Source organism: Lontra canadensis, unplaced genomic scaffold (genome assembly GCF_010015895.1).
Source record: "Lontra canadensis isolate GAN:19392208 unplaced genomic scaffold, GSC_riverotter_1.0 scaffold3, whole genome shotgun sequence".
Taxonomy (NCBI): Eukaryota; Metazoa; Chordata; class Mammalia; order Carnivora; family Mustelidae; genus Lontra; species Lontra canadensis.
The window spans coordinates 21712411-21723152 of NW_022630997.1; the positions used below are offsets into that span (position 1 = coordinate 21712411).

A 10742-nucleotide genomic window follows, 5' to 3' on the forward strand; every position below is an offset into this window, starting at 1 on the left:
TCATGATCTGAGCCAAAGGCAGAGGTTTAACCCATTGAGCTACCCAGGCACCCCTAAAATATGTTATGATTTAAATAGCTGTGTCTCTATTTTTTTTGGAAGGCCGTGCTAATTTTATTAACCAATATAGTGCATAAAGTGTAAGTCTAGAATTTAAAAATCACAAACTTTTCTAGAAACCAGTAAGAAAATACAAATAACCTATATTAACCAGAACAGGAACACAATTCAATTATCTTAAACAATAAAGGGACTTTATTGGCTCCCAAAACTTTGGTGTCTAGAAGCAGGTCAGGCTTTAGGTACAGCTGGATCTAGAGCCCAAAAAATGACAACAGAACTGAGTTCTCATTGCTTTCTGCCAGCCTCTGAGTTTCTCCTCAGACACTGCACATGGTACAAATTCAGGCTTACACAGTCCTTAGTTCGTGAGATCTCTGTAGAAGCTTCTCTCCAATAGTCCCCACAGAAGTTCTATTGAAAGCTCTGTTTAGCCTGCCTTGAATTACATGCCTGTTCTTCCACCACTGTGGCTAAGGAGCTGCAGGACTCAGGAAGGCCAGGCCTGGTCATACACTCATTGAAGCCACAGGGAATGGATGCCTCACAGTAAATAAGAATTCTCTTACCAGGGGCTAGGGAAAGAGATGCTGAGCAAAAAACCAACATATATCCACACATAACCCAATAGAAAAGCTCTTGTAGGTAAAGGACACAAACAAGCAATCCTGATAAAACTATAGATGGCCAATAAACATAAAAATAGCTTCAACCTCACCATTAGTCAGGGAAATACAAAACGATTCTTTTTTTTTTTTTTCTTTTTTGGCCATCAGCTAAAAATTACTGAATGTAGGTAAGGCTTGTGGGGAAATGAGCACTTTCCATACACTTGGTGAAAGTAGAAAATTATGCAGACCTTTGGGGAAGCTAAGATGGGTCTATCAGAAAGCACATCATTTGGCCCAACAATCTGTCTTATACAACTCCGTCCAAAGAAATTCACACACATGCCCATAAATACATTAAAAAGATGTTTGCTTTGGGAATGTAATAGCAAGAGAAAAGATAAGGGGATAGTTAAATATTGGGTTTTTCGTAGTACTGAATGCTATTTAAAAATAAAGCAAGCTGTGGAACAGTACATATATATGATCCTATTTATATAAAAATAGCATTTGTATGTGTATGTATATTCATATGGAAATATATGGAAAAAGACTAGGTAGATGTTCATAAGACTGTGGGTGGTGGAATGTGACTGGAAACATTGGAGAAAAGTGTCTTTCTTTGCTCTTACAGTTGTGTGTCATTTAAGTTTTGTACAATGAGATGATAGTCATTTATAATTTCATAATTTAAAAAAGAAAAATAGGCAAACACAATTCACAATGGGAAGTGCAAATGACCAATAAACATGAAATGATGTTCCTCTTTACCAGTAATCAAAGTAAAGAAAGATAAAATATGTCTATCTGAGTGGCAAAATTATTGAACGATTCAGGGTTGGTGGGAGGGTAACAGGGACTTTACTGATGGGGCTGTAAGTTAGTATCATCTTTCTGGTGGTATTTCTTAAAATGTTAATTGTGCACATTCTGTCACCGAATAATTCTATTTCTACCTATTTATACTATAGAAATACCCACATAGGCAGCAAAATATGTCTATAAGGATGTTAACTCTATCTTTATGTATAACAAAAAAATGGAAAGAACTTAATTATCCATCCATAAGGGGTTGATTAAGTTCCAGTATATTCATGCAATGGAAGGGTACCGTGGCCATAACCAGCAACGTCTATTTACATCCAAGTGGAATAGGGAGGGAAGGCAAGTTTCAGCATGGTGAAAATAGCTGGTGTCTTTGATAAAAATTATTTCTCCTACATATGAAGGAAGTTCAGAGGTAGGAAGTTCTAGGCAGGGTTGAAGTTTCCATGGCTGTCAGAAATCTAAGTTTCTTCCATTTTACTGCTTACCTCTGTTTAACATGTCTTCTCAGTGTTCTAAGATGACATCTTGAGCTTCAGCCATCTCACTCAGAATTTAAGCAGCAGGATGGAGAAAGGAGGGAGAAAGAGGAATAGCCTTCATTTCTCAAGAGATTTTCCCCAAAGTCCCATCTGTTCTTTAATGTATATCTCATTGGTCAGAACTATAGGCATAGCCCCACCTAGCTACAAAGGAGGCTGGGAAATACCATCTGTTGGTTACATTACGCTCAGAAAAAAACGGACTCTGTGTATCTGAGAGAGAAGGAAGAATGGATAGTGGTCAACAAGTAACAGCCTCTGCCTAGAGTAAAAGGCACAGAGTTAGACTGGAGAAAAGATGGGACTGTAGACAGTCTGCAGAGGATGAAATGAGGTAGAAAAAGAAAAAGAAAAGAGAAGAGAAGAAGTAGATAACCCTCTTATATTAAAGGCATCCTTTCTCTGTCCAGTTTAACAAATACTTGCCTACCGGGAGATCATAAGAATATTCTCTGATGTTATCTTGTAGCAGCTTCATTGTTTTACCTGCCTCCAGTCCATGCGAAAGTAATGTTTGGGTATGTATAGCTGGGAGGCAAGATACACTGTTGTCTGTATGAGTATCCAGTTGGCCCAGCACAACTTCCTGACAAGATCATCCTTCCCTCACTGCACTGTAGTATCACATTTTTGTCATAGATCAAGTGACCACATATATGTAGGTCTGTTTCTGGACTCCATTCTTTTCCATTGGTCTATCCTACAGTCAAAGCCATATCATTTTCTTCTAATAATTATTTTATCTTAATAATAAAGATATCTTATCTTTCTCTAATAATAATAAGGTGATATATAGTAGGAACAGGCCCTCCAACTTTGTTCTTCTCCAAGATTCTCTTGGGTATTCCTGGTCTTTTGCAATTACACATGACATTTGAAATCAGCTTGTCAATTTTTACCAAAAAATGCCGAGATTCTTATTAGGACTGTAATGAATCTATATATCAATTTGGGAAGAACTGACGTGTTTTCATTCATAAATCTACCTAGCCATTAATTTCATGTAGCTCTCCATTTATTTAGACTTTACTTAACTTTTCTCAGAAATCATATACAGTTTGATATGCAGAGATCTTAGGTATGTAATATTTTGTTATTATAAACTTTACCATCTAAAAGTAAATACATATTTATATTTATAATATTTATATTTATAATACAGTTGAGTTTATGTATTTATCTTGTGTTTCTCTTTCTCATTGCTCATATTCTTACATTTCTCTGCTTCCATGTGGGATCATTTTTCCTTTAGCCTGCATAACTCCCTTTAGCAATTCTTTGTGTGGGTTTGTTGGTGGTGATCTTCTTTCTCAATGTTTGTTTTCTAAACACATTTTTATCTTATCCTCATTTCTGAAGGATATTTTGCTAGGTATAGAATTATAATGTGGCTTTTTCTAAGATATTACTCAACTTTTTATGGCTTTCCTCATTTCTGTTAAAAATTCAGGTTTCAATGGGGGGCCTGGGTGCCTCAGTTGGTTAAGTGACTGCCTTCAGCTCAGGTCATGATCTTGGGGTACTGGAATCAAGCCCAGCATCGGGCTCATGGCTCAGCGGAGAGTCTTCTCCCTCTTTCTCCCCCACTCTGCCCATTCTCCCACTCATGCTTTCTCTCTCTCTCAAATAAATAAAATCTTAAAAAGAGCCAGGTTCAGGTCTTACTATTCTCTGTAGAAGGTAATAACGTCTTTATAACCCATATTTTTTGTAGATGTTCTCTTTTTCATTCTTCCTTGAGGGTGTTAAAGGAGGAATGCTGCATGTGCAGCTTCCCAAGGTGAGCTCATATCAGACTTCAAGATGTGAAGTCTTTCTCTTCCTCCCACATATAAAAGCCATCGCAGCTTTTCAGCAAAAGTACTGACATGGACTGCCCCTCCCCGCTTTAGGAGCAAGTTCTTTTGCTACCCACTGCATGTGCAAGTGGGAGTAAGGTGGAGAGGCTGTCTCTTCCTAGAACGGTTCCTTAATCAATAACTCACACATTGTCCAAGGGCCCTACTGATGCCAATAGTTGTTGTTGTTGTTGTTGTTTTCTGTGTACCTAGAATATCCCCAAGAACCACCTTGCATTTCTGCAGTAAGCCTCTGTTATGCAACTTTTGTTTGTCTCCCTTCAATCCAATCCCACCTGCTTCCTATTTTTCAAGGATTCTCATAAAGACTGGTCCATTGAGAGCACCCCTTCATGTCTTTCAGTATTAAGGTATGCACGTGAGTTTGTGTACCCATGTAAGGTTTTTGTAGTTTTTAGATTTGGGAAAGAGAGAAGCAGTTGGGAGAGGCTAGAGGCTAGAACTCGCTCTCAGTTGGCCATCCTGATTCAATCTCAGTTGATCTCTAAGTACATACTGAATTCTTTAATACCAAACACAGCTACTAGTATCATATGATCTAATTTAGAAATATCTGCTTCTGAAATGATGTCTTATTAAGCTATTTCAATTTAAGACTTGGTTTCCATGTTAAAACTAGTATTTGCAGGACATGTGTGAATAAATTCCATTCTCCCTCAACAAAATTATCTTTTAGATTTTAATATTAGATCCCAAGATAATTGAGAGTTCTGTATCACAGATTCCTACAAACATACAACAGCAACAACAGAAAGAGTATTTTTGCTCAACTATAACAAAAATGAGGGGGCAAGTAACTATTTTAAAAAATTTGTTAAGTGCTAAGTTCTTTATAGATTTTGCACTTAACGAATTTTTAAGAACAGTTACTTTTCCCCTCATTTTTGTTATAGTTGAGCAAAAATACTCTTTCTGTTGTTGCTGTTGTATGTTTGTAGGAATAATCCATCAAGAAATGGGCAGAAGACATGAACAGATATTTCTGCAAAGAAGACATCCAGATGGCCAACAGACACATGAAAAAGTGCTCAACATCACTCAGCATCAAGGAAATACAAATCAAAACCACAATGAGATAACACCTCACACCAGTCAGAATGGCTAAAATTAACAAGTCAGGAAATGACAGATGCTGGCGAGGATGCAGAGAAAGGGGAACCCTCCTACACTGTTGGTGGGGATGCAAACTGGTGCAGCAACTGAAAAACAGCATGGAGGTTCCTCAAAAAGTTGAAAATAGAGCTACCCTACAACCCAGCAATCGCACTACTGGGCATTTACCCTGAAGATACAAATGTAGTGATCTGAAGGGGCACGTGTGCCTGAATGTTTATAGCAGCAATGTCCACAATAGCCAAACTATGGAAAGAACCTAGATGTCCATCAACAGATGAATGGATAAAGATATGGTATATATATATACCACATCTTTATTGTACACACACACACACACACACACACACACAATGGAATACTATGCAGCCATCAAAGAAATGAAATCTTTTTTTTTATAATTTTATTTTTTATAAACATATATATATATATATATATATATATTTTTTTTCCCCCTCCAGGGGTACAGGTCTGTGAATCTCCACGTTTACAAACTTCACAGCACTCACCATAGCACATACCCTACCCAATGTCCATAACCCCCCCCAACCCCCCTCTGCCCAACAACCCTCAGTTTGTTTTGTGAGATTAAGAGTCACTTATGGTTTGTCTCCCTCCCAATCCCAACTTGTTTCATTTACAAAGAAATGAAATCTTGCCATCTCCAACACGATCAGTGGAACTAGAGGGTATTATGCTGAGCGAAATAAGTCAATCAGAGAAAGACAATCATGATCTCCCTGATCTGAGGAATTTGAGAGGCAGAGTAGGGAGTTTAGGGGGTAGGAAGGAAAGAATGAAACAAGATGGGATAGGGAGGGAGACAAACCACAATCTCACAAGACAGAGGGTTGCTGCGGGGAGGGGAGGGTGGAGAGGGTGGTTGGGTTATGGACATTGGGAAGGGTATGTGATACAGTGAGTGCTGTGAAGTGTGTAAACCTGACGATTCACAGACCTGTACCCCTGGGGCAAATAATACATTTTATGTTAATAAAAATTATTAAGTGCTAAAATTAAAAATAAGGAAAAGCAATTCAGAAAGATCCTGAGATGGAAAAAAAATATCTTGAGATGTTATTTCCCTTTATTCAACCCTAAAATTACTTCAAGCAACAGATTCTTTTGCCAATACTAATAAATTCAGGAATAATATATCCTTGATTTACCTTGATTGTTACAGTGTAAATTCCAAATTTTTAAATCTAAAATAATCTCCAGGTGGTTGTACAATAGAAATTTAATGCAAATAAATGGAATCCTGAAATAATACAAACTCTAAATATTCTTGTGTTAAACCCAAAGAGTTCAACAAAACAATCTTTTGAAAAAATATTTAAAGCACATCTAACATGTCCTAGGTATTGTTGTAGGCATGGGACATATCAGTGAACAAAACAGACAAAATCCCCTGGTTTGTGGAGTTTATATTCTAGAAAATATAGATATTTAGATATAGATACAGAGTTTATAAATATAATATAAATAATAAATAAAAAATAAATAAAATATAGATATAGAGTTTATATTCTATAAAATATAGATATTTACTTAAATAATTCGAATTTGGTCCTTTCCGACAGAAATTACTAGTAAGGTATGTAAAAGCTTTATGTCCAAACACAAATATACATATCTCTTATAGCCATCCATCATACAATCATATGGAAATCTGTTTGACTTACAGCATTAAAATAAAGTCACAGAGATGAAAAGTATAGCATAGGGAATATAGTCAATAATATCGTAATAATGTTTCTGGGTGACAGATGGTGGTTACACTTACCATGGTGAGCATGGAGTAATACATAGAATTGTTGAATCAATATGTTGTATACCGGTAACATTTATGTTAATCATGCTTCAATAAAAATTAAATAAGTAAATAAATAAAAATATATTTAAGAACATTTATAACACAGAGATACATTTAGCTACTGACTTCAAAACGTTAGAAGTCAATACCTTGTCAGAGAACGTGAGAAAGGTCAGGGGTCCTAAAATTTATCTGCCAAAGTGATTCATTGGAAAAGGAGGTATTGGCTAGGTTTTAGGTAAGTATACCAGATTTTAGACAACTCTTAACAGATCTCAATTTATATCTGTGAACAAGCAACTGAAATAATCCAGATGTCAGACCTGTGCAGACTGAGGAAAACACGGGGTCTAGCGGGAGCAAAATTTTGATCATCCAGAGTTGTAGTACCCCATATGGTAGCTTGTAGTCACATGTAGTTATTTAACTTGGAATCAACTAAAAATTTTAAATTCAGCTCCTTAGTCACATGAGCCACATTTCCAGGGCGCGAATAGCCCCCTATAGCCATGGCAGCCAAACTGAAAAGGGAAGGAGAACATTTCCAACACTGCAGAAGTTCTATTGGACAGTAGTGCTTTAGAGAATCAGAAGAAAACGCCGCCACTCCTGGGAAAGACCAAAACTTCCCGAGAATGGTTACAGCAAGTGGCAATTTTAATCGCAAAAATATAAGTTGTCTTCTCTATCCCTTGACTATTTCCATTCCCGCGTCTTATTTTCCCTTCAGCTCCTACAAAACCTCTCCTTTCCTTACTCTTTCTGTTCGTAGCTTCTCACATTTTCCCCCACTCCATTTCTCACCCCCTTCTCTATTTTCTCTAATAACAACTATGAAGTCTACAGTAAAGACTGCAGCATTTATTGAGGTTTACATTTTTTTTTATATTTCTCATCGTTAAAATTTAAGAAGCCTAATCTTTGTTTCCAAAAAACACAATATTTAGAGGGAACTTTTTTTTTATGTGTATATGAACTTTTGTGTATTTTCCACTCGGAGATCATTATCCTTCCTTAGAATTTCTCATCTTTAGAATCCGTGGTGGGAAAGATACGCAATTCGGGTTCCAGCCTCTGGCGTTTCCCTCTGTGGATGAAGAGCTCGGTCCTGAGGGCCGGGACGCCGGCATTGCACCCCGCCGGACCTGTCATTCCGCTGACCTTCTACTGTCACCTAGCGGAGAGAAGAGGCAAGGGCTCCTCCGCGAGTTTGGCCGTTACCAAGCGACGGAGGCGGTGCGAGGCCTGGCCTAAGGAGGAGGGCGCGCACTAAAAGCCGCTGGAAAGAACTGTAACAACGACGATTTCTATTGGCTGAGGAGCTCTCGTCCATAGCCTTGAGCCAATAAGCAGATGCATGCGGATGACGTCAGACGAGATGCGACTCCTGCCTCCCACTCTCTAGCGACGCGCCTGGCGACCGCTGAAGCCCACTTTGAACTCTTGGGGAGCGGGAGGGGTCTTGACTTCCCCGTGTGCGTCTCGCCCCATGTGCCCGTCGCAGCTCGCACTACTGCAGGTGTTGTTCCTGCTGGTCCCCGAGGGCGTCTGGTCTCAGCCCTCATCCTCCCCGTCTGGGGCTGTGCCCACCCCATCGGACGTGGGGCCGGGGTCGCCGGGCGGGACCCTTCAGTCCTCCTCGGAGGGCTCTGAAACTCCCTGGCCAGTGCCTGGGATCTCTACGGTGGGCCCTACGGTAGTGACCCCCTCTGCACCTGGGAATGGGACCGTAGACCTCTTCCCAGGTGAGAGGAGGAGATGTGAGAATGGAAACCAATGACTTCGATCTGAAATTCTGGGAACAAAGTGAAATGCCGCAAAGTGGGGAGTGGGGCTATTGGAAGAGGGGAATTCGCGCTTGGATGTTTGGGAATCCTCATCCCGTTCGCTCTGCTTTATTTTCATAGTCTTACCGATCTGTGTCTGTGACCTGACTCCTGGTACCTGCGACATAAATTGCTGCTGCGACAAGGACTGCTATCTACTCCATCCGAGGACAGTTTTCTCCTTCTGCCTTCCAGGCAGCGTGAGGTGAGCTGCCGTGTGCCGGGTGAATCCTAGAAAAACTGGGACCCTAGTATAGGTCATATTTGGAAGTAGGAAGAGTTATCTTTCCTGCCTTCAGCCCCCACTTGCATTTCTTTTCTTTTTTTAATTTTTAATTTATTTTTAATCCCACCTGCATTTCTATAAGTGGGATCATGTTGGTTTTTTCCCCAGGAGTGAAGTTCCTCTTCGAATTCTCCAGCGTAGGGCAGTCCAATAGAATAGGACCTTTGTGTTGTCCTGTGGTTGCCCAAGGAGGCCTCTCTTGGGCATTGGCTGGCATCCATGCAGCACCTTTTTGGACCTAACCCTCTGCTTCTTCTTCTTTTTTTTTTTTTTTTTTAAGATTTTATTTATTTATTTGAGAGAGAGACAGTGAGAGAGAGCATGAGCGAGGAGGAGGTCAGAGAGAGAAGCAGACTCCCCGTGGAGCTGGGAGCCCAATGCGGGACTCGATCCCGGGACTCCAAGATCATGACCTGAGCTGAAGGCAGTCGTCCAACCAACTGAGCCACCCAGGCGTCCCTAATCCTCTGCTTCTAAATGTATCTGTTCTTCATCCTGTTTCCTCTCAGGTCTTCAAGTTGGGTGTGTGTGGACAACTCTCTAATCTTCAGGAGTAATTCCCCATTTCCTTCGAGAGTTTTCATGGATTCAAGTGGAATTAGGCAGTTTTGTGTCCATGTGAATGATTGTGAGTAGTTGATTATGCTTGTTACCTAGCATTTATTGAAAATTGGCTTTGTGTCTGGACCTTTGTTTTTAAACTTTTCTTTTGTCTTTTGAATTTCTATCATCTGCCCTCTTCCACCTCTCCACCTTCCCCTTCTCTTATTAGTGAATATTTGCAATTTCTTATGCCCTCTTGGCTGTGGATCAGAAAACCCATATAGAACTTTTTTTTTTTTTTTTTAAGATTTATTTATTTATTTGACAGAGAGAGATCACAACTAGACAGAGAGGCAGGCAGAGAGAGAGAGAGAGGGAAGCAGGCTCCCTGCCGAGCAGAGAGCCCGATGCGGGACTCGATCCCAGGAACCTGAGATCATGACCTGAGCTGAAGGCAGCGGCTTAACCCACTGAGCCACCCAGGCGCCCCACCCATATAGAACTTTAATTCCAGTCATCCCCGTTAGCCATAAGGAGATGGCTGCAGGAACTTGAATAGATTTCTGTATTGTTATATAGACTTATTACAGAATATACCTCTTTGGAGTGTCTGAAATCCTAAATGTAGAAATTATGAAGTGAAAGGGGAGAAACAACAAATTCGTATACTTGAGAGATGGAAACATTATTGAGACTGGTCAGTTGAAGTTTAGAAGAAACAGGAGAGGACAAACTGAGTGTTATTTTCAACTTTGCCATGTTCTGACAGAAATAATACTATTTTGTACTAGAGACTTATCTGGTATCGGGCAAATGTGAGCATTATTGAACCTCCTGTTTTCATCACAAATTGCTAATAACATTCCTGGTATCAGGGACTTGGAACTGCCTGGCATTTGTCGACCATATTCTTACCTTAGATCTTAATAATAAAGCAGTAGTTCTTTTAACAGAATATACATGCAGTAGAATTTGATAAAAATCAGAACTGTTATCTTTGAAAGTGGAATATTATTGATTGTGAGTCTTCTGGGGAAATTTCTATAACTGAATCTGGGTAGTAGAAATAGGAGTGTAGCAATTTGTAGAAATTCTTTTTTTTTTTTTAAGATTTTGTTTATTTATTTATTTGACAGAGATCACAAGTAGGCAGAGAGGCAGGCAGAGAGAGAGAGGAGGAAGCAGGCTCCCTGCCGAGCAGAGAGCCCGATATGGGGCTCGATCCCAGGACCCTGGGATCATGACCTGAGCCGAAGGCAGAGGC

At 39.7% G+C, this 10742-nt stretch overlaps 1 protein-coding gene across 1 annotated transcript in view; it reads left to right on the forward strand.

Moving 5' to 3' along the window:
* Positions 1–8220: 8220 nt before the first annotated feature.
* TCTN3 (tectonic family member 3) overlaps positions 8221–10742 on the forward strand; it is an 18192-nt gene continuing 15670 nt past the window's right edge. Inside the window, exons 1-3 of the mRNA XM_032883729.1 lie at positions 8221–8568; positions 8731–8854; positions 9445–9563. Coding sequence (XP_032739620.1) covers positions 8313–8568; positions 8731–8854; positions 9445–9563 — 499 coding nt within the window. The 5' untranslated portion in view covers positions 8221–8312. The remainder of the gene's footprint in view (positions 8569–8730; positions 8855–9444; positions 9564–10742) is intronic.